The sequence below is a fragment of the Mustela erminea genome, chromosome 7 (genome assembly GCF_009829155.1).
Source record: "Mustela erminea isolate mMusErm1 chromosome 7, mMusErm1.Pri, whole genome shotgun sequence".
Classification (NCBI taxonomy): Eukaryota; Metazoa; Chordata; class Mammalia; order Carnivora; family Mustelidae; genus Mustela; species Mustela erminea.
In genome coordinates this window covers 59056169-59080823 of record NC_045620.1, presented here as the reverse complement: position 1 = coordinate 59080823, position 24655 = coordinate 59056169, and the positions used below count along the sequence as shown (strand labels likewise).

General features: G+C 43.4%; 1 protein-coding gene across 3 annotated transcripts in view; it reads left to right on the top strand.

Annotated features, from left to right (window-relative positions):
• Positions 1-23777, top strand: part of IL1RL2 (interleukin 1 receptor like 2) — a 42442-nt gene extending 18665 nt beyond the window's left edge. For 2 of the 3 annotated variants that reach the window (XM_032351725.1, XM_032351726.1), the window contains 5 exons: positions 4888-5017; positions 5787-5923; positions 7631-7774; positions 16080-16241; positions 17966-19897. In XM_032351725.1, coding sequence (XP_032207616.1) covers positions 4888-5017; positions 5787-5923; positions 7631-7774; positions 16080-16241; positions 17966-18333 — 941 coding nt within the window. In that variant the 3' untranslated portion in view covers positions 18334-19897. Of the gene's footprint in view, positions 1-4887; positions 5018-5786; positions 5924-7630; positions 7775-16079; positions 16242-17965; positions 19898-23766 lie in introns of those variants that run through there. The other variant, XR_004287676.1, reaches the window with a different exon arrangement.
• The last annotated feature ends 878 nt before the right edge of the window (positions 23778-24655 follow it).

Genomic DNA, 24655 nt, shown 5'->3' with positions numbered 1-24655 from the left:
AAATGTTTCTAGATTGTGAATCAGCTATGGAGGAGGGAAGGAAGGAGCAAATGTTGGCAAAAATAAGTGAGTAAATCCAAATGAATCTTGACTCTATGAGGCAATAATGATGATGACAGTTCATGGAATTTAAAATATATATGGAATTAGAATTCACAACTGCATTTGCCTGTCTGTTGGGAAAAGGCTAAAAGCAATTGCATCCTAAGACTTTACAATCTCTTAGAAGAGGATAGAAATAATCAATAATGTCAGACTTTGATAAGTTCAAGCATCTCTGTTTTAATATTTAGGGTAACCCTAAAATAATAATAATTTCAAAGATAGAGCATTATATAGAATAATTAAAAAATAATCAAGAGGAAGGTAAGAGGAAATCTAAAAGAAGGAGTCAAAAGACAGCAAGAGGGAAACGACAAATATAGGACAGATGCTACCAAAAAAAAAAAATATATATGTATAGATAGATAGATATGAAAGATAGTTGATTTAAACGTACATCTGTCACCGATTTCAGGATGGACTAAACACTCCAAATAAAGATTGTCATACTGGATTTGAAAGAACAAATCAAAACTCTGGGCTGTTTACAAGATGCTGGAAGAGAAAAGAGTAGAAAATGATATATGGTATAAACACTAACCAAGATAATGTTGGTATAATTATATTAATATCAAAGTAGATCTGAAGGTAGAATCTACTATTAGAGGTGAACAGAGATCCTTCATAATGACTAAAAGTTCAATAGTGAACCTGTAGATACATAATAACATGGCCTTAAAAGTATGTGTTTGTGCATGTGTGTTTATATATGCAGAAAGACATAGCCAGTTTAGGATTAAGTCCACACTAATAATGGAATAATAATAATGACATTTGCAAGGTAGCTTCTGGTAGAACAAAGCAAGCAGAACACCCTATCACAACAAAAAAATGTGCCCAACAAATGGCCTAATGTTCATATCATAGAACTCCGAGCCCAGCTGCTACGGATTACATATTCTTTCTAAGCAAAATGAAATGTTTAATAAAGGGAGGCCTGGGTGGCTCAGTTGGTTAAGCGCCTGCCTTCAGTTCAGGTCATGATCCCAGGGTCCTGGGATGGAGCCTCACGTGGGGTTCCCTGCTCTGTTCTTTCCTCTCCCTCTGCCAACGCCTCCAGCTTATGCTTGCTGTCTCTCAAATAAATTAATAAAATCTTTAAAAAGAAAAAAGAAATGTTTAATAAAATCAACTGTATATTGGACTGTAAAGCTAGACGTTATAGAAAGCAAGAATAAAAAAACTCTCTAGATAGCTTATGGATAGAAGTAGAAATCAGAATATATTTTGACAATGAATACTCATGAAAAGTTTACACCAAGACTGGTGGGATACAAAAATTTGATCAGATCACGCTTAATAGCCTGAATTAGGAAAGGAAGCTAGTCGAAATATCCATGAGATGCAAGCTCACCCCTGAAGACAGAAAAGGAGAAGCAAAATGAATCCAACAAAATGGGAGAAACAAGGGGAGCGGTAATCCCAGACAATAGTGTAATAGTAAATGAGCATGCAATTGAGGGATTAACAGGAAAGAAGTTAGTTTTCTGAAAAGTGGAACATGATTGCTAAGTCCCTGAATGATTAACAAAAGAGAGAAGGCACAATCTGAAGGAAAAAGAGACCATCACCATAGATCATATACACATGAGAAAGGTCATAAAAGAACACTCTGGAAAACCTAGTGCCAAACAATTTGAAAATCTAAAAAGAAATGGGCAGTTTCCATAAAAACCAGCACATAGGATCTGGCACAAAAAGATACAGATTTCAAAATTGGCATATGACTAGAAATAAAAAATCTTGTCTTGAACAAAATTCTAGATCCACCTGGCTTTACTGGTGAACTCTACGAAACATTTAATAAAGAAATCCAACAGATTTAAATAGTTTCTCAGAGTAGAAAAAGAAGAAACAGTTGTTAACTCATTTTATTAGGTCAGGAAAATTTTGACACTTGGATCCAACAAGGACATCGTTATAAAGGAAATTTCAGGCCAATCTCATTCATCAACACAGATGAAAAAATTTAAGCACATTCTTTTTTTTTTTTTTAATTTTCAGTGTAACAGAATTCATTGTTTATGTACCACACCCAGTGCTCCATGCAATACGTGCCCTCCATAATACCCACCACCTGGCACCCCCATTCTTAGCAAATCTATTTTAGCAGCATACCCAAAGAGTGATACACTGTGGTTCAGTGGGTTTATGTGAAACAATGCTAACTTGCCTCATATTATGTAAGTCATCCTTTTTTATTTTACATAACAAACCAAAGGAGAAAAAAACAATACACTTATAGATACTGAAAAGTCATTTAGAACACCTGAACTAGGAATTTATTATTTAAAAAGAAAACATTCTTCTAAAACTAGGAATGTAAGGGAATGCCCTTAATCTGATTTTTAAAAATCAATCTTTAGAAGCCTATAGAAGAAACAACACGCTCAAGACTGAACTATTAAACACATTTCCTTTGTTTTGAGGGTAAGCCAAACAGATTTTAGTTTTTGCTGAATTTGATAAGTTAATTATAATGTTGGTATGGAAAAGTAAAGACTGAATAATAGTCAAGACACTTTTAATGAAAAATAACTAGCTGAGGGATTTGTACCACCCGATTTCAAGATTAAAGAAAAAGCTACCGTGGTTTAGAGAGTATAGTTCTGGCACAAGGTAGACAGTGGGTTAGAATTGAAGGCCCAGAAATAAATCTGCCATATTATGCCCTTGATTTTGGTGAGGCTGACACTGTACTAGGAGAGGTGTGATCTCTTCAACAAGTGGGACTTGACAATGGGACAAGATATGGAATAAAATAAAAACTTGACCCCTTTCTCACACTGTTTATAAAAATAATTTCAAGTGAGTTGTAGATCTAAGTATGGAAGTCAGAATGATGCATTTCTAGGAAGAAATCATTCATGATTTGGGGTAAGGAAAGATTAAAAAAAATAAAGACATATTAGTCAATGACTAGTCTTTTTTTTTTTTTTTAAAGATTTTATTTATTTATTTGACAGAGAGAGATTACAGGTAGGCAGAGAAGCAGACCGAGAGAGAGGAGGAAGTATGCTCCCCACTGAGCACAGAGCCAGATGCGGGGCTCGATCTCAGGACCCTGAGATCATGACCTGAGCCGAAGTCAGAGGCTTTAACCCACTGGGCCACCCAGGCACCCCTCAATGCTAGTCTTGAGGTAGAATTTGACAAGTATGACTACAGCAAACATAGGAACTTACATTTATTGAAAGACAAGTCCACCTACCAGAAGGCGAAGCAGATAGCTGTGACGGTTTACAACAGAGGGCACCAACATGGCCAACGTAGGTCTAAAAATGTGGTGGAGCAGGTGCCATCTAGAGCAGCGCAAATTCAATCCAAGGTGTGAGGTCACGACACACACCGAGCTGGTGAAAATAAATAGACTGACAACACCACATACTGCTGAGTCCTCCCTCTTACACGTGCTTGTCTACACTGCTGGTGGGAGCGTAAATTGGTGCAGCCGCACTGGAAAACGATGTGGCATCTCTTTTAAAGTCGAAGATACGCATCATCTACGATCTACTGATTTTGCCAGTAGATGGGCATGTGTACCGTCACAGACACAGGCGTGTATACAGGACAGGTGTGTACTGGCGCCCCAGGAGGTGTGCAGTGGGGAGCTCACAGCAGTCTTCACACTGAGGCAAACACTACAGTGATGCAGGTGTGTGTGGAGCAGCAGGACAAGAAATAGAGACGCACTAGTGTATTCTCTTCACTGAGTGGAGTAGAGCTACATGCAACAGCACAGATGAGCATCACAAACAAAACGTGGGGCAACAGAAGCTACAGTTCAAGTGTGAATGCGGAAGTGTTAGATAAAGTAGACAAGGGGCGGGCATGAAGAAGTCTTCTGGATTTCCGGCCAATCTACTGTTTCCTGATGGGGTCAAAGAGGTATGGATGAGTGCTTTGCATTTATGTCCTCTACGTTTTATTCTACATGGGTTGTAGTTCATGATTTAAAAAAACAAAAAAAACCTTAATTCCACCTAGAATAAAGAAACATAGATTGTGTAGAAATAATTTTTTGTGTAAATAGATGGAAGGTATTAGGCTCAGGGAGCAAAATAAAATAAAAATAGAAAACCAATAAGTATAAAAATTAAATAAAAATATAAAACTATTAAATATAGGAATGACTGGGTGGCTCAGCCTCTGCCTTCAGCTCAGGTCATGATCTCGGGGTCCTGGGATGGAGCCCCGCATCAGGCTCTCTGCTCAGTGGGGAGCCTGCTTCCTCCTCTCTCTCTCTCTCTGCCTGCCTCTCTGCCTACTTGTGATCTCTATCTGTCAAATAAATAAATAAAATCTTTAAAAAAACCTATTAAATATAATTCGTGACTGTGTGTGATGGGGTCAAAGAGGGGTCACGATTGGTGAAGTTTCTTTCTCTCACATGTGACCTTGGGCAAGTCACCAGTTAATCTGAACTTCAGTGTTCTTATCTGTAAAGCCTCCTCTTTCCTGATCGTAGGAATGTTTGAAGGTGAGAAGACTGAAGGAGATGATGTGTGTGAAATACTTTGTAAAGTTCTTTGCTAAGTTTCCTAAGACTGGTGGTAGTGTCTGTGTCCCAAGCTGGTGATATTTGGCCGCACATGGCTATCTCTTTACAAAATAGACATTCTAGAAGTGTCCTTGTCCCTGTGATCTCTGTCCAGGGAGAGAATAAAGTAGAGGAACATTGACCTCCGGGGTGAATTTTTGGTAACCAAATGATATTCAGGATATTGTTTAGGTGACCACTTTTTGGTAGGCTTTTCATGTAACATTTATGAATTTTTTTTATAGGCTCCCCTCTTATTGTGGACTGCAATATCACAGACACAAGGGATAATACAAATCTCCGGTGCTGGAGAGTCAATAACATGTTGGTGGATGATTATTATAATGAATCCAGACGCATCAGAGAAGGATTTGAGTGAGTGTTGTGTTTTTCTGGCTTCCCTAAAAGCCGACAAGAATTTCCTCACTTAAGTTATTTTGTTGCGAGTACTACCTTTATAGATGCTCCTCAATGACTCCTCAACCCTCTTTGGCTTTGTCTCTCAAAGATCTCCTTAGTGCTGTGCAGGGCCGAGCTTCTGGTTCAGAGAAGCATGAGGCCCACGCTATCAACCTTCTCACGTCCTAGTTAGACACATGAGGCAAAACATCAAGTATGGGCTTCACGCAACAAAATCTCTTTCTCTCAGCTAGTCCTTAAAACCAGCCTCATTCTTATTTCGTTATATCATGACCCATGGATCCTCAAGGCTTCAGTAGCAAAGTGGGCAGCAGCACAGGGACTCTTGGGGGGGAAACAGGACTTAATCATGAACTAATTGTGTGGTAGAAACCCAATTTGTGGTGGTCTAATTGGGGTGGCACCAAGCAAGACTCACTAGTCCAAGGGATGGAAGAACTGGTGTTGGGCCCATGTAGAGTAGGTAAGTTAGCCTAAGTGGAGATGACCAGGGGAAGTCTCTGGAAGGCTGAGGATGCTGTCTGTCCCTGTCCAGAAGAAAATGCAAGTCCGGAATGGCCACCATCCATGCACCTCACCTAGCTAGTCCATGAAGCATTCTCAGGGTAATGTGATAGCCCAAAGTGTTCTCTGGAGAGAGAATTTTATTCTCTAGACTGAAGATGATACGCTATGCTGGGGAACTAGGACTCATGTATAAATGATTGGCTCCTTTCTTTTACAGGTCACACATTTTTTCCCAGAAAGATATATTTTACACAGTGAACATAACCTTCTTGGAAGTGAAAATGGAAGATTACGGCCATCCTTTTGTCTGTCATGCTGGAGTGTCCGCAGCATATTTTATTTTAAAACTCCCAGGTAATGGTTCTGAGGAATACACACTGTTCAGAGGGTTCAAAATGATGACTAGGAGATAGTGTCTCCTTGTAGTAAAGCAATATTCAGTAGGGAAATTCAGCATTAATTTCTCGTTTGGCATTTGATGGTTTTGACCTCATTTCCAGAGCAGAGGGGAGGTCAGTGTTTCTGAAGGCAATGAGTGACCAACTCAAGAATATTGGGCTGTCACTCCTGTCTATTACCAGGGACTTTATGACTCTCATAAATATTGCACGGCACGGTCTTCTTACTGTGACCATTGCAGTACCAAGATCTCTGAAGTCTATATGTTTTAGGTTTCCAGACCTGGGTCCCCGCAAAGGGGAAGGTGGCATTGTTGTTCCAAGAGCTGGGGAAGGACAGAGAGAAGTGGAAGGGTGGGAGGAAAGTGTGGATCCATCTAAGAGTTAGAAGCTAGAGGCTCAAACATGTGGTCAGGATCAGATCAGGGAAGATCCACTTGACTGTGCTGGGACTTAATCAATGGATTGCTATTTCGGTTGACCCAGAATGCATTTTAGTTATTGTGCTTTATCGTGACATTTATTTAAAGAAATATAGTAGTGCATGGGGTGTCTTTGATCTCAAACTGTTTGCAACATGGTGTGACCTAGGGCAGGTCGTGATAAGCTCTTTAGGGAGTATTTAAAAAAAATGATTGTGCTCTTTGAACACATTTGAACACAAGAAAAGAGAATTTTCCCTTCTACCCCCCGTCCCCCCATACACACATACATGCATACACACCTTCTTGTGGAGACTAGAACACCAGGAAGGGACTGAAAAAGGAAGTGGTGTATGCGGTGGGTTCTAAGAATGGAGAGACTTTCTCTTCCTCTGTTCTTCTGTCCCTCTTCCTCTTTCCTAATTCTCTCCTTCCCAGAGCCTCCTTCTGTGCCATCACTGGTCTTGGGCGGTGGCAAGGGAGAAAGCTGTGCTGTTCCTCTTCTAGGATGTGTAGGAGCCTGAGCCTGTTTTCAGGGACTTGACATTCCAGGAGAACCGGTTCTCCTTCTTGATCATCTCCCACCCACTGCTTTTGCCATAATTGCTCTGCCCTGTGTTTGCAAAGCAGAGCAGGGGTAGACACCCTTTCCGCCCTTTCCCAGACTGTGCCTTGCAGACAGGCCCCTGGTGCAGACCTTGTTGGCACAGGGAGGATAAGGGGGGAGTTTGGCTCTCGGCCAATCTCAGGGAGACAACAAAGGTTTTCAGAGGAGACAGCTGATGGCTCTTTATGTATGACAGGCATCGTGCTGTCAATTTTGAGTGCCTGTGAAAGCAGTTATGACAGTGGAACAATCAGGATTGTGCCACAGAACCATTGGGGAAGGTCTTCCAATAAGCATGTTCAAGGCTGTACATCGGGAGAGTCTAGTAGTGTTGGCTAAGTGAGACCTGGCAGCGTGTGTGTTTTGAGAGCAGTCCTCATGCCCTCAAGCTCAGCTGTGGCCACCATGAGGAGCCAGGCTTCTGCAGAATTTCCCTCCCCAGGTTCCTAAGAGCATGTTTCCTTCCTGAAATTCACGGGCTCCACCAGATTATTCTACTCCCATGTACCTATTATATTTAACTGTGAGAAAATACTTAAGCAGAATCCTCATCGACCTCTAGTATGTGTCCATTTGGCATTTGTATTATCATTATTATTGGATTATTTATATCTTTATTTGCTGTCGTCTGTAGCTCCGAATGTTCAAGCTTACTTGATAGGAGGACTTTTCGCCTTGGTAGGGGCAACAGCGTCTGTCATGTACCTCTACAGCATTTTTAAGATCGACATTGTACTCTGGTATCGAAGTGCTTTCCATTCTCCCGGGAGCAAAGAAGGTAAGTGCGGGCAACCACGGCAGATTGCCTCCTCCTTGGCTTCTGCTCATCTGTATAACCATTGTAAATACACTTCATTCTATTTTACTAGCTTGCCTTTATAATGTTGTTGGCAAATTGGGAGGAAGGGCTCTCCCTGGAATGTCTCATGCTTCAGGGAAACCATTGGTTCATGGCCACAGGCATTGTTCAGTCGAATGAGGCTTGCAGCCTGGTCGTGACAGAGCAAATCTTTGCTCAGGAGAAGCACATCAACTTCTGGGCCCCACTGTGACCATTTTGGAGAGTTCTCACACCTACTGCTATTTTCCAAAGAGGACGGCTTCTCCTAGAGCGACAGAGGGCTTCCCACCCGCACTGCATCTTCAACGCAAGGGCGGGTGGGGTGGGCGGGGCATGAGCAAAGTGGACATTACGGAGGGAGATGAGCTGCCTGTGGCAGGAGCTCTTTCTAGAAAGGTTTAAGTGGCTGACTCACAGGGCTGGAGAGAGACCTGGGTTTGCATCTGGTTCTCCACTTAGTCCCATGTGATCTTAGGAAGTGTTGAATGTTCTTCTCTTTCTTGGCTATAGAATGAGAGAAAAAAGAAGCAAGGAGGGAAGGAGAGAAAGGAGGAAGGAGGGGAGGAAGGAAGAAGGAAGGAGGGGAGGGAGAGGAAATGTTCAGAGCCCGCCCTCACAGAGTGTTATAGGAATAACTGAGTTAACGTCCAGGAAGGCACTGAGCAAGGACCTGGGGCCCAGGGGGCACCTTGGAGTCCGAAGGCCAAAGCCAGCTGCCTCGGCCACTGCGCCCCAGGTTTCAGTCTGGTCTGTGGAGCTCCCGTCCTGCCAATCCATCTCAACACACAAATGCCTCAGTGTGATCCTGAAACTCTGAGGAACAGGTACTTCCCACCATTGTGGTGTTTTTTTCCTTTCTATTTGCATTTTAGAAGTAGGCTTCAAGCTCAGCCTGGAGCCCAGTTCGGGACTTGAACTCACGACTCTGAGATCAAGATCTGAACTGAGATCAGGAGTCGGATTCTTAACTGACTAAACCACCCAGGCACCCCCACCTCCAATACTCTAACCCCGCAAAAGTGTGTTTTTAAAATTCTGTGCTATTTTTTTATTGTCTCAGAATCATTGTGATCTATTAAGGCCTTGGAAAAAAGTAATAGTCTGCTGTAATGTCCCCTGATTGGATGGGAAATTAACACATGGCGGAGAGAAGTCCCTGTGCTTCACGTGCACAGAAATATGTACATCTATGCCGCTCAGGTCCAGAGACGAGCGATGAGGACTGCAGTGGGAATTCAGGGATATATAAAGCATATAAAGCACGCAGCACAAGTTGTTGCCCATCAGTTTGAGGAAACAGCTGTCCTAACTCAGACTTTTTTCTAAGCTAAATTTCCGAATTCAAAACGGTTAGTCCTGGGGCAGTGTAGAAAGCAACATGTTCTTTCTTGAGAGCCAAATCCAGTCAGGGAGACCTGACTGTGCCTGTCCAATGCCGCTGAAATCCCCTCCAGTCCAGAGGCCCTTCGGCTGGATGTGGGGTCTCTCTTCGGGGCTGTGGTCCCCACGGGGCCACCCTGCGCCTATGCTCCCACCTACGAATGTGATGGAGGAGACCTGCGTGCCCCCACTTGTCTTTTCTGACACACACACATGAGTGGCCCGCCTGCTCTCTGTTTACTGACTGAAGGGACACTGGGGACACTTCAGTGGTGTTCCCATATCTCTGGTCCTGGTGCGTGTCTCACTCCCTGACTCACTGGGACTCCCAGGGGCATGAGAACCCAGGGCTGGTGCAGCTGCCTGCTGGTGAGGTTGAGTTTAGCAGGAAGAGAAAAAAGGAATAGTGACTCACCCAGAGCAGGGGGAGCTGAGCAGATGACAGACTTAGGGAGCCCCACCCTCTGTAGAGACCGGGCTCCATCCCAAATTCCGGCTGAGAGTTTGGGCATTGGAGCTCAGTCGGCCAGGGCTCCTCTTTCTTTCTTTCCTTCTTTCTTTCTTTCCTGCTTGCCTGCCTTCCTTCCTTCCTTCCTTCCTTCCTTCCTTCCTTCCTTCCAAGATTTTATTTATTTATTTGACAGAGAGAGACATAGCAAGAGAGGAGACACAGCACAGGGAGTGGGAGAGAGAGAAGCAGGCTTCCTGCCAAGCAAGGAGCCTGATGCGGTTCATGACCTGAACCGAAGGCAGACACTTAAGGACTAAGCCACCCAGGCGCCCCTCCTCCTTATTTTTCTTAATTCATATAAGTGCTTGTATACTTTCTGACTAAATGTCTAATCTCTACAGTTCCATCTATGAGAACGACCCCTATAAATTCCTCTCTGAGTGTTGGCTTTGGCAATGAGCTTGTGATGAGACTTAAGATTTGTCTCAGTTGGTATTTCTTCTAGCATTGTGTCCCTGGGGGATATTTTCTGAGTTATGGGGGGAGCTTATGGAGTAAGGGGTGGCAATAGGAATGAAGAAATAGACAAATTGTGTCCTTCTTATGATAAATTATTATCCCAGCTGGATGAGTTAGGCTTTATAACATGAGTAACAGGTAGTGGGTATAGCTCAGTTTTATCGAGTTATCGCCAGCCCTAGTCCATGGGTTCTGTATATTCTCTAGTAAATTATCAGAGTGACTTTAAAAATTCTCCTTCCAGGTGTGCATGCATGTACAAAAATGTAAGTGTTAGTTTACACATCTAGAGAGATTTGCATAGGTCTCACCACCTTCCAAATAGGTGTGTGGAGAATATACATGTAGAACACAACAGTTAAAAACAAAAACAAAATAGGTACAGTGAGCAGAAGGTAGAATGGTAAAATAAAGCTTGGGGGTAGAACTGATGACAAATCTTGGGCACTTTTTGAAGATGAGTTGGCTTTAGAAGTAAAGGCAAAAGCAATGACAAGATGCATTGTGTGTTGTTCACAAATACTCTTCAGTTGCTTATGAGAGCATGTGGCTTCTTCTGGGTCCGTTTTCGGAGGTAGAGTTTTTGTGGGGAGTCCTCATCTTTAAAGGGTGTAATATAATGAATCTGGTCTACAGCAACATTCCTGTGGTAAAAGTGGTAGCATGTTGAATGTGACTTTTCTTCTAGTGTCTTCCATGTTAGGGCTAAAAGGCCAAACCTCATGAAATTATGTCAAAGCACTTATGTGAAGGCCAGATTGATTCTGTCTGATTTTTCATTGGGTCCAGTTTGATTAGGTTTGAAATTTAGCAATAACATAAAAGGAATTAAGGAATTAGCAATCTCTCATAAACATGAATACTTGCCCATAAACTCTTGTGTTTCTGCCAATGGCCCACAAAGGCACATGCAGACATTTCAGCATCAAAATTAGGGCTGAATATCCTCAGGAGAAAAAAGGAGCTTGGCCAGAACCTAGATGCACTGTCTAGGTTTATCCACTATATAGAGGGAGACTGTGGGATATCTGCCAGCAGGCCCTTTCCTTAAAAACTTACCAGTAGGTCTACATTTCTATAGTTTTCTGGGTGAGATAGACAGTTGGGGGGGGTAGGGCATGTCAGACTCATCTTAATCTATTGGCCATTGTTACCTTCCCAATTGCTGTTACAGTTACTATGGCTGGGAAGCAAATTACCTCAAAACTTTGTAGCATAGAGCAGCCATTTATTTTGCTGATGGGTTCTTTGGGTCAGGATGTGAACAGGCACTGCTGGAATGGCCTGTGCCACCTCCACAATGTCTGGGCACCCCGCTTGAGGACTGTCTTTTGATTTTGGCTATTAGTTGGTGGCCTCAGTTTCTCTCCCCAGTGGCCTCTCCGTGTGGTCTCTCTTGTGTGGGCTACTTTGAGCTTCCCCACAGCACGGCGACTGGTTTCCAGGGGCTAGTGTTTCAAGAACAGGAGAGCCAGGAAGACCCATTCTTTCTCTTATGACTCAGACCCTGAATTTTTAGAGTCAGTTCTACAACATTCTATCTGTCAAGGCAGGTACAGAGTCCTAGTCAATTTTAAGGGAGTGGAAATGGATTCTACCTCTTTATCGGGGGTGTGGTCGGTTCTGAAAGAGCTTGTGGAACTGGAAATATGGCTAGGGCTAGTTTCTTAAAAAATGCAATCTGACACACTTGCACAGGACTAATCAGGGATACACTTTGTGACGTTTCCTCCACCCAATTCTCATCTCAGCCACACCAGAGGGAGTGGTAGACTTGGGTTTGAATCAAGGCTGGCCACTTAGCTGCTCAAAGGCCAGAGACATAACATAGCCCTGTCTGTCTCAGCGTTCTTTCCCGTAATCCGAGGATACCAATGTGACCCTCACCGTGACTGTGACAGCCAAAGCTGGCGGGAAGTTGTCTGAGAGCGCCCTTCAAAACCACAGGTTGACGGGAAAAGCAAAATGGCCTCAAGCTTGATTTGTTTTTTTTTTTTTTGCTATATTGGCGAATAAATGATAGATTGATAAATTTGAAAGTTATGAGAACCCACTGCATTTTAAGAATGAACCACCAAGGTAACATTTCTACTCAAAAGCTTAGAAAGAAAAAAAAAAAGACCAAAAAGTTGGTAGCATTTTATATTTTTATCTTCTAAAATGTGTGAGAGTTGCTCACTACCCAACTCTCTTTTGTCTCTGAGTCTGCACCTCTCTCTTTTCTTTGAAAAACAGGGAACATGGAACACTGTCAAAAGAGAGAATTCACTTAGCAAACATAGGTTTTTGTTTTGTATTGTTTTTTAATGAGCAGGAAGAAGAGGAAAGAGCCTGAGAGAAGAGAGACATGAGTGGCAGGGTTTCTGACAGAGGTGGTGATAAACACAGATTTATAGACAAAAATCACTGTACTCATTCAGGATGTCTGCTATGTGGTGAGAAGAGTACCAACCCAACCAATCTTTTATCATAAAAGGATGAAATATCAAGATTTTAAGGAAATTTACATTCTTTCTAAAATGTTTAAAAATAAAGCCTTTATGAAATCTTAATATATTTTTTTTCATATAGCCTCTGGCTATAGAAAGTCAAGAGTATGACAACAAATTTAATTCAGAAAAATATCCACTTACGGAGTGGTGGTTTAGACTAGTAACGTTGAAGACGTTGCAGAAGGAGATTTAGCTGGGTTGGGTTTCTGCAGACTTCAGACACAAATTCATCATCCCTTTGGTCCTTGCTTTATGACCCCAGTTTATTAAAAAGCTGATTGGCTCACGATCTAAAACTTCTCTCTCCCCCATCTAGATAGAACATCTTTAAGCCTCTATAAAATCCAATTTCATTCAGACATTTGGCAACTACTGAGAGAGACCGCCTCTGTCTCTATCTGTTGGTATGAGATTTATAAAATGAGAAAAGGCTACATGTAAACTCTAAAGTTCTGGACACATTTTAACTACAGCTCTTCCTTGATTTACGATGGGGTTGTAGCCTGATAAACCTGTCATAAGTTAAAAATATCATGATTTTAAAATGCATTCGATGCATGTAACCCACAGAACATCACAGACTACTTTTAATGTGCTCAATACTTATACTAACCTACAGTTGGGCAGAATCATCTAACACAAAGCCTGTGTTACAATCAAGGTTGGCTGTCTAATGTGATTTAATACTGTCCTGAAGGTGGAAAACCGCATTGTATGTGGGTACAGATAGTTGTTAGTATATGGACTGTTGAACCTGAGGATTGCGTGGCTGACTTGGAGCTGTGTCGTTTTACCTTGCCCAGCATCAAAGAGAGGATAGGACCACATATCGCTAGCCTGAAAAAGATCAAAATTCAAAATTCAAAGTATGGTTTCTCCTGAATATGTATTGCTTTTGTACCATCATAGAGTCAAAAAATCATAAACCGAACCCTCCTAAGTTGGGGACCGTCTGTACTATTATTTAGATGAAAACTTGAAGTATACAAGTATTCTTTCTTTGGGCTCAGAGCCACCTTTCTTTTCAAGTCTGTTCACTCAAACAAACTCCCATGAACAGGGAATAAAAGACAGCCTTCTTCTTGGGTCCCCTTAGGTTGGCTGTGAATTTCCTAATAGCTTGGGGCTCAAAAAAATCACATTTTCTAATCAGATGTTCACTAGAACCTTCTATCTCTGCTAGAGCTTCTTACTCATTCACATGACCCCTGAGTAGAACATAAGCATCCCCTTTCCATGCCCTTGTCAAGCTCTCCCCCTTCTTGGCCTCTTTACCTTCCACTTCATTTTTTTCTAAACCATTTAAAATCCAGGAACTGCCCTCCATCCTTAATGAATTTTCCGCAAGAGCTCCAGGCTATGGAAGTTTGATTTCTTTCCGTCTCTCCTGTTCATTCTGCCATGTTATCTTGTAGCACCTCATGTTTTTATTTCCAAGTCTCTGAATGGTCTTTCCAGTTAGATCCTGTGTCTTGTTCATCTGCTCAGGGGTGAGCACAGTGACTGTTACTTGCGGTTGGTTGCTCAATAGATGCTTAGCTCATTTGGTGATGATGAAATATGCTGTTGTGTGGGACGTCCCCATACTGTACAACAGATTCCTGGAGTCTACTCAGAGGCTTGGTCTCTATAATGCCATATGCAATTGCAGTGACGAAATTCACTAGTGAGTCTGAATCACGAGAGACTGGACCCATTTTGCCTGATGCAGTTATGACAGTCCACCATTGCACAGGACCCATTCCGAGTGACATTGATGGAAACTCCTGCTTTCAATTCTCATTTTCGCCATGGGGACTGGTGATCTTAAGTCAAAGGAGTCAGGTTGGAATTGGGGCTGTGTGATCTTGGAGAAATGATTCTTATATAAGGGGGAAAGGACCATCTTCCTCATAGGTCAGTGCCAATGTGTTGGGAGTAGCAACGGTAACTGACAAATCATTGAAGGTTCAATGTGGACAAATCTGAGACTTAAATTCTTCAGGAGACCTAGTCATAAGGGTGGAAACCCACACTTTTGTGAGTTTTCCCTCTAGAAGCCTGACCTGGTTCTGACTGTAAATATCTAAGAAAAAATTTCTTTGTGCTTCCAGCAGGGGGAGGAGAAAAATCATTCTGAAATATCCTAGAGCACTCTGTTCTTATTAACAAGGCTTGCCCTCAGGATGAACTAGTTAATGAAAGCCTTACCTTCTAGGGTATTATCAGAGCCTAGCTGACCTGCGCAGAAGGAAGTACCCAACTCCAGCCCAGTCAGGCCATCCTGCCGCATCTAAGCAGGGATAAATGACTGAGAAATGTTCGCAAAGTTCATAGTCCAGAGTCACTAAAAGATCTAATCACAGGACCGTAGAACACATCCCTCCCTCCACACCTCACCATCATGTTACTAACGGCCAGTTTATAGCACTTTCTTTTACTGGTACATTCTATCCAGCTTCAGAGAAAAGTATAAGACATATTAAAAGGCAAATGCACAATTTGAAGAGACAGAGCAAACATCAGAGCCAGAAATGGCAGGGGTATCGGAATTACCAGGCTGGAAATTTAAATCATCCCTGATTAGTGTGCCAAGGGATCTAATGCATAAAAGCAGACAGCATGCAACAACAGATGGGCGATGTAAGCAGAGAGATGAAAATCTTAAAAAGGACCAAAAACAAAGCTAGCCATTAGGAAAAAAAAAAAAAAAACAAACCCACAAAACTGTAACAAAAATGAAGACTGCCTGTGATGGGCTTGTTAGTGGAGTGGACATGGCTGAACAGAGAATCTCTGGGCTTGAGGCTATCACACTAGAAACCTCCAAAACTGTAAAGCAAAAGGAACAAAGTCTGGAGGAAAAAAAAGAACAAAGTATCCAATGAGTGTGGCTCAACCACCGAAAATGTAACATACATGTAGTGGGAATACCAAAGGAAAAGAAAGAGAGAAAGGAAGGCAAGTATCTGAAACACTAGTGATTGAGAATTTCCCCAGATTAATGTTAGACACCAAACTGCAATCCAGGAAGCTGTGAGAATACCAAGCAGGATGAACAAACAAAAGCCTAGGGGTATCATTTTCAAATTACAGAAAATCCAAGATAAGGAAAAAAATCCTAAAAGAAGCCAGGGGTGGGGGGGGACAATTTACCTATTGTGAAACAAAGATGTGAATTGCATTCAGCTTGTCCTCAGAACCTATGCAAGTGAAAGAGTATGAAGCGAAATATTTAAAGTATTGAGAGAATGAGAAGCCTAGTGTCACAACGTTGGCACCAAGAGAGCCAGCTGATCACTCTGAAGTCATTGAACCTAAGGGAAAAGGACCTCATGGGAGCAAGCCAGATTTTTGCTCCTGTTAACCTAAGAGAATTTGGTACGAGTAATTCCATGAGTTTATCCCATTTCCTTTTCAGATGGCAAGATCTATGATGCCTATGTCTTATACCCTAAACCTCAAAGAGAAATCCAGAGCCATGAGGTAGACACACTGGTGTGGAAGATTCTGCCTGAGGTGCTGGAGAGGCAGTGTGGATATAAATTATTTATATTTGGCAGGGATGAATTTCCTGGACAAGGTATGTTTTAAGTGAGGTTTCAAAGCCACAGGTAGAAAGGAAAGGGAAGTCTCTTTTCCTTCACTTCACAAATGGGGGTGGGGAGGGCTTGGGAGACTCTGCTCACCTTCCCCCATGGAACCACGGAGAGTCTCGCACCTCCTCAGCCCACAGTCCGTGAGCCAAGTTAAGACCAGTTCTCTCTCTTCTCTCTGGGGCTCATTCCTGTTACAGGATAACTGGGATTCCTGGTTGAAATAATGTGACTCTCACTATGAGTAACACGAACAGCTGACCAATGCCAGCCTTGGCCAAGAGACCACATGGTAGAAAGAGGTCATTTGCCCTCACGTCCGTGAGACTAACTGCTGAGTATCCTCCATCAGTTCAAATATGTAAATCAGCTCATATTTAAAGATGATTTTATAAACCTTAACTACGCAGGTTTCTCCTACATAAATAAAATAGAATTTATTTATTTATGTCTCCCATTGAACAAGAGTGTAGCTTTGGGCACTGTAGGTGACATCTCTGAACTTCAACAGTCTCATCTGTCAAATGAGGAACAGAGGGCTTCCCTGACTCGGGCGAGAGAATGAAGTGAGATAAAATCTGAGTGGAGACCCGTATGGAGCTTAGCGCATGTCAGACATCTGACAGATAAAGTTTTCCTCTTGACCTACATGTTTTCTTTCTTGGGATGCTATACAACAAATGGCTAAAATTTGAAATAAACCTCCTTCCCTGGTCAAGAGGAAGCCAAGAGGACTACATTAGAGCATTTGGTAGCGGCCCACTCTGCGTTGTTTGGGGAGGTGGCCAAGTACTTTGGATTTTTAAGTTTCTTATCTCTATGGTGTGAGAAACCACATCTCAGCCCACAACTTTTCAAGTTATAAGATCAGCCTCCATGAGGAAGTGAGAATCTGATTTAGTGCTTGCCGTAAACATGGGGAAGACTTCAGATTTCATAAGCATATTCTTTTACTCACTTATTCAGCAAATATTTATTGAGCACCTGCTATGTGACAGGTAATATTCTAGGCACAAGAAATAGAAAAATAAACTGAAGAGAAGAAGAACATGAGCTTGGGGAGGTCACAGTCTATTTTTATATTCTAAGAATCAGGAGGATATAAAAGTTACTATTTATTGCTAAAAAAGGCCAAGTTTCATCGATAGCTGGATATTTCCAGAACTACCCCCAAGAAATCATCAGGCAGTGTTACTAATTTGAAGTTAGTCCTATAAATCCTGGATATTTAGCTAGCTATAGCACAAGAAGAAAACACAAACAAAGATTAATACAGCATTTGATCTATCTACACTTTTCCTGTCCCTTTAAAATATATTTATTTTAAAAAATGTGTTTATCATCTAGTATATACTAGACCTTCAGTGAAGTTGGTGACAAAAGTTAGGTACGATAAAACCCTTTTTCTGAGTAGGTCACAGTCTGTGGGTGCAGCCGGTGAGCTGAGGTAAGTGACCTCGCAGCAACCAACTACCAAAAAAATATGACTTATGAACACAAAGTACCATTTTTTTTCAGGGAAAATCAGGAAGGTTTCACAGAGGATATGATAAAAGTTAAAAAAGCAAAACAAAACCACTTTTGTTATCCATTCCTAAGTGACATTTATTTTAAAATCCATGTTGTCCTTCCAGGACCCATTTCTAATATTCTCAGAGATGAATCTAGGCTCTTTCACTCATGCGATAGTCTGCGTCTTCTTTATTTCCAGCGGTGGCCAATGTCATCGATGAAAACATCAAGCTATGCCGGAGGCTGATCATTGTCTTAGTTCCCGAATCCCTGAGCTTTGACGTGTTAAAGAACATGTCGGAAGAACAAATTGCAGTCTACAATGCACTCATCCAGGACGGCATGAAGGTCATCCTGATTGAACTAGAGAAGGTCAAGGACTACACGGCCATGCCGCAGTCAATTCAGTACATCAAGCAGAAGCACGGGGCCATCCAGTGGAGCGGGGACCTCACAGAACAGTCACAGTGTGCCAAGACCAAGTTCTGGAAAAAAGTGAGGTACCACATGCCACCCAAAAGGCCTCCACCATCTTCTTCCGCCCAGCCGCTGAAGCACACGTCCTGACCCCTCCTGGTTGGCTAGTGGGGGCCCGACATGGGGTTGGTCACCTGTGATGGCATTATTGGTGTGAGGTGGTTCATGGATGGCATGGATGCCTGGCATTTAGCCGCCGGCTTGAAGCTTGCCGTTGTGTCCTTGTTGTGGCAGGACCTCTGTCTGTTGCTTGTTTGGGTCAGAGCTCCCTCTTTAGGGAGAGATGTCACCCTTCCAGAAGGCCTTCATTCACTTATGGACTCTAATGGGCACTCCCCATACACAGAGCCCCTGGGGAATGGGACATGGAGGACTGCAGAGTGGCAGGTGAGATGTCAAGAAGTTAGGTGCGTGGTGTGGCATCTGTGGGGCCAGAGATGGAAGTTAGGGGATGGCAGGAGGCAATCTGTGGGCTTGGAGAGGGCTGGCAAGAACTGCAATTTTTCTTGACCATAATCTTAGCACATGGATATTGGAAGCCATGTAGTGGTCACATAGACCAGTGGGGACCGAGTGTGGCCCCACTGGGATTGCCCATTAATCACCCTCCTGTTGGGCCCCAGCCTTGAAAGACTTGATCTCTCCAATCAAAATAAGTAACACTTCATTTCTTTCTCCAGCTGGCCTCTGAAGGCTGGGATTCTGAGCAGCATTAGAGACACAGTTAGCACACTGAGATGATGCAATTCTAGTCCACATAAAACAAAGAAATCGTTAGGTTAGCCCGCATCCCCTCATCACAGGTGCATTTATGATTTAACAAGGCACAAGGATTTTTGGTGCTAAAATTTAGCTGGAAATTCATCACTACTTTCAAAGACCCTGACCCGAGGAGCTGAGATAGAGTACAACACTCTCATTCCATGGTTGAGGACGTCAAGTCCTAACAAGTGGCCTGCTGGGGTCAGAATGTTTATGTTGCCCCAATTCACATGTTGCTGTCCTAACACCCAATGTCATGGTATTGGGAGGTAGGGCCATCTGGAGGTGATTGGGTCAGAAGGGCGGAGACCTCCTGAATAGGATTAGTACTCTCTCATGGGAGATAGCCCAAGAAATCCCTTGCCACTTCGGCCCTGTGAAGACACAGCAAGAAGTCTCTTACCTGAAAGAATTTCCCCACCTGACCACGAGGGCACCTGTTCTCAGACTTCTTGCCTCCATGACTGTGAGAAATAAATTTCCTTTGTTTAGAAGCCACTTGGCCTATGGTATCTCACGATAGCGCCCCAAGCAGTCTAAGGCATGGCCCTAGTGAAGGGTCCATGGGGACTGGATGGGGGTCAGCCAGTGGGCAGGACAGGGGAGGAGGACTGGGGAAGAGGAGGGGTGAATTGGGAGAACAGGAAGCCCAGCCTGCAGAAAAGAGCGGAATGTATGGGCAGGAGCAGAGAGCAGGAGCAGGTGGCCTTCACAGGCTGCAGATAGATGGAGTGTCTGGTGGGCTCTGAGATGATAAAGAGCCTACTCCAGTCTTCTAGCATCTATGCTCCAAGGTGACCCAACATTGGGTCAAGATGACACATTTCTTTCTTTCTTTTTTTTTTGTTTAAAGATTTTATGTATTTATTTGACAAAGAGAGATCACAAGTAGGCAGAGAGGCAGGCGGGGTGGAGGGGGAAGCAGGCTCCCTGCTGAACAGAGAGCCTGATGTGGGGCTGGATCCCAGGACCCTGAGATCATGACCTGAGCCAAAGGCAGCGGCTTAACCCACTGAGCCACCCAGGTGCCCCACATGACACATTTCTTTGTCATCATATGCTGGTTCTCACTTAACATGAGGCCACTCTTTATTTTATTTAACATTTTCTCTTTAAAGATTTTTTTAAAAGATTTTATTTATTTGACAGAGGGAGAGAGACAGCGAGAGAGAGAGAGAGAACTCAAACAGGGGGAGGGACAGAGAGAGAAGCAGGCTTCCTGCTGAGCAGGGAGCCCGATGTGGGGCTCCATCGCAGGACCCTGAGATCATGACCTGAGCCAAGAGCAGAGGCTTAACAACTGAGTCACCCAGGAGCCCCTAAAGATTTTCTAAAATTGTGGTAAAATATATGTCATGCAAAATTTACCACTGTGACCATTGGTAAGTGTACAGTTCCAGTGACTAACTTTTTATAAATGACTGTATCCACACAGCACAAGTTGAGGCTGTCAGAAAAAAGAAAACCAATCCATCAGGGGCAAAGGTATTTTCTGAAAACCTAGGACTACTGGGAGGCCAGTGCTGTTGGTGAATTTCTTAGTTGGATTGATTTTTTGTCAGAAACTTCCCTCACCTCCAACATGTGCCCTATGTTTCTTTTTGCTTAAAAATATGTAAAGGTGTATTATTAGGGCAATAGCAATGAATTATATCAGCACATTGTAATTTTATTGTTATTGCTTCATGTCCTATATAAGAGACTCCTTTTCTCAAGGGTTCTGGCCTTTCACGTATTTGGACACAGGGCTGATGTTCTCAGGCATGCATATATGCTCCTCAAGACAGACCATGTGCTCTGAATCAAGATTTGTACAATAGGGCCACATGTTTTCAAAGATGGATAAGACTTGTCTTATCCTGATAAGTTCTGTCCTTTTAAACAGTGGCTCTTTCTGATAATTTGAGGAAAAATGTGGATATCTCCCTAGAAAAAAATGTATGTACACAAAAAATTTTGGGTGCAGTTTGAGAATGTTGACAGAATTTTTCAAGTTCCTCAAAGGCATCTTACACAAAAAGGTCCCCAGGCCCTGACAAAAGGACCCTTTTCCTAGAGGGACTTTCATTTTTGTCCTTACTGGATATGATATCCGAATTTTACACAATTCTATGTAGAGGTCCAATGATAAACATGCTGAGTGAGCCATTCTGGGGATCCTCCTGGAAGTTGTTTGGAAAGGAACACAGACTTGGGATTTTTGTGGTATTCTAGTCATCATCTAGCCCAGGACTGCCTTACTTGTTCATAGGTGACGACAGTGACTCCTGAGATGTTTCCTCATGGTGTGTCTGGAGCTATAGGCCTTATGTGTGTGTGTGCCATGATGTGAAAAAGACTGGGAAACAGATCCTAGTCAGAGAGGGCCTGGAAGAGTGAAGGGAGCAAACTGAAGACGTTCGATACTTGGTGGCAGAGCTGGGACAGATGCCTCCATCTTCTCACTGTGCTGTGGTTTATGCTATGGCAACTTTTCTTACCCTCTCTGTCCTGTGACACCAGCCACTCATTGGAATTAACTTCTAGAAACCTGGGAATGGACTTCTAGCAATACACAGTTAGGGCTTCTGAGTGATTTCCCTTGATTGACTCTGGGACTTTTTAGGAACACACACATTTATGCTTTGTTCTGTCTTGTTTCTACCCACCAGTAAGCAAAACTGTAGGATTTTTAGGTTCGTAGGAAATTTGACATTCAGGATTAAGAAGTTCTTCAGTAAGTTTTACCTTTCTTGAATGGATCTTTCTGAATGGCTGGAGGTTTTAGATGAGAGAGGTCAATGAAGGAGGCTATGTCCTTTCCTGGGACAGCTTTATCACATCGATCACAAAACATTGAACTTCACTGAATTCTACTTTTTGCCTGGAGCCTCACTACCACTTGGGAACCTGGGGGTCCAGGGCTCTGCCTGGTGGTGAAGAGCTTGTGTTTGAAACTCAGCTTTTCCTGTGGGGTCTTTGAGAAGCCAGTTAGCCTCTCTGAGCTTGTCATCATTTGGGGATGACACGGGAAAAAGCATATAACACATGTGAGCGTGGGGATGATAAGTGGATATTATTTATGGACAGGTTTCACACACTTGATAGAACTCTGGCCATGATATTCAGGGACAAAAGTGTAATTGAAAGGGGGAAAAAATCCATAGGCACTGAATGTTTTGCAGTAGACAGCTCATGGTTTTTGGAGATTCCTAAATTTTCTACTAGCTTCTTATAGTCACACACACACACACACACACACACACACACACACACACACACACATCCCTGGAGATGGGTTGCTCTGTATTGGCATTGATGGGGTCTATGACTATGCCCTGTGCTGTGGGCTCTTGGCTGGACTAACCTTCCAAACAATCCTGTCCGGTCTGCTGGCCGGTGTCCTCTTCCACTTACGCAGGGACCCCCAGGCTTCCCCATCCCCTGGGTATCCACACAGGGATATCTGCTCCCATGGAGCCTTTGGTTATTGTCCTTGCTTGCTATTTGGTCTTGATTTGGGGGGCTCAAGGAGTTTTGAAACCTGGTCCTGGGCTACCACACAGTAGCCCAGGCCGGAATCAAAGGAAGTACCTGAACTGGGAGATCCAATTGACAATACCATCCCTCTCTTAGGTCTCTGGAGGACAGCGCTGTTACCCTTTCCCCGGCCTCCAGCGATCCTACCACCTCTCAGACTGTGTTCCCTTCTCCCTCAGACACTCAGCCGCTGTGATTCCAAGCACCCTGCTTGGAATCCCTACTGGGGATTGTTTACTTCTTGCCATGATTCCATCCAAACACTCCTGAAATGAGACTGCTCAGAGCCTTCCAGAATTTCTGTAGCGGGGGCCCACAGGCACTCTTTGGTTGGGGTGGTGGTGGTGGGAGAGAAGGGCTTGGAGTAGAATTTGTGTAGCTAGCCCTTGGCCAAAAATGGAGAAATCATTAATGGCTCATGTTGGAGAATGGGCTGATTCCTAACGGAGATTTCAGGAAAGGGGTGCTGGAGTTCCCCTGAGCTCCCTCTGTTTTATTCATGACACAGTCCCCGAAATGTGCCTTTCCACTGTTTTGTAGGTGTTCTTTAGCATTTAATCTCAGCATTAAGACCCATAATTAAGCTGCTGGAGACCAAGGAGCATTAAGCGTCATACTAAATATTTGCCATTTTGAATCCTGGTGATACCCATCTCATTGTCAATTTTGTTGTCACTGGTTTACTAGTTTGAGTAATTCCATTGTGAGTTTCCATGAGTTTTTATGGAATAAAGAGATACAATGTGGTAAAAATATAAGTAATTGAATTGTCCCTGAAGTGGCAGTTTGCCAGCTGATGGACTCATGTGTAAGCATGGAAACGAAAGAAAGCTTAGATGTCCATGGATAACAGTAAAAAAGGCAGATTATATGGAAACTGAAGGCCACCACCAATTCTCTCAAGTCTCCCCAGCAGAGCTTGGTGAGGTAAATGGGGCCTTATCCCCATTCCTTAGGGGTGGGCTCCAGGTCTCTTGAGATAACCTGAGGGGGCAGGACTGACCCGGGGGCAGGGGTGAGAGGTGAACGGGTTAGAAAAAAGATAAAATACAGATGTTGAACCTCTCAGTTACCTTTTGGCTCACCTTCCTATGATGACTGAGTCAGCACCAGAACCCACTTCCTTTGGTTTCTCCCCTCAAATACCGTGAGTCTGCCCGTGAGAAAGTCCTGGGTGAAGACTGAGTCATATCAAATAAACGGCCCAGGAAGGTCTGGTCTTTCCCCCGAAGGTCAGCCGAGATGAAGACACATGTGAAAGTGCTTGGCAACCTCACAGAGCTACAAGGAGTTGTCTGACCTACATGGGGACTGGGGGGGGGCATATACCCTCAGTGTCTTTCTACCCCCGCTGAACCCCACAGAGCCTCAGAGAGCTGCTGGCTGTGGTCCTGTCTGCTAACCTTTCCTTGGCTCTTGATCTTGATTCATAGTTTCATAAACTTCCCTTCAACACATGCTTCATTTAGTTGGTTTCTCCAGGGCCGTGTCTGGAAAATTAAGAAAGTGGAAAATTCCTCCCTGGTTTCCCTCTTAGAATAAAGACTATTGCAGACAAATCCATGGTGTTTAGAATAAGTGACTGGACATGACCGTGGCTCTCACAGCTGCAGAACATCCAGTCTGAATGACTGGAGGCCACACATCTCAGATGGTGCCCTTGATGGATGGGAACCCTTCTCCCCTCCATACCCAGGTAGCTTCGAAGGAGTGCTGCCATTTCTCTTAATAAAAGTCAAACTGTAGTCCTGAGAGAGAGAGAGAGAGAGAGAGAGAGAGAGAGAGAGACTCTCCCCTAAAGAAGGGAAATTAGACCTTGTAGCCTTGTAGCCCTGGGTCTTGTCCTCCAGAGCCACCTTTCTTCAGGGGCTCTCTTATTAATGGCAGTTGCCACAGCCTAACTTAGATGCTCTGGTCTGCCTACCATTGACTAATTCCTAGGAACACCGCTGACATCTGCAAGGACAGACAAGATTTTATAGAAAGAGAAAGGAGAACAAAACAGACTGAAATCCGTAGGAATATACCATCAGATGGCTTGGACTATAAGATGGAGGTTTTCTTGTCTTCCTCAGGAGATGACTCGGCCCTCACCTCCTATCACCTCAGAAGAGGAGAGAGCACATCTTTT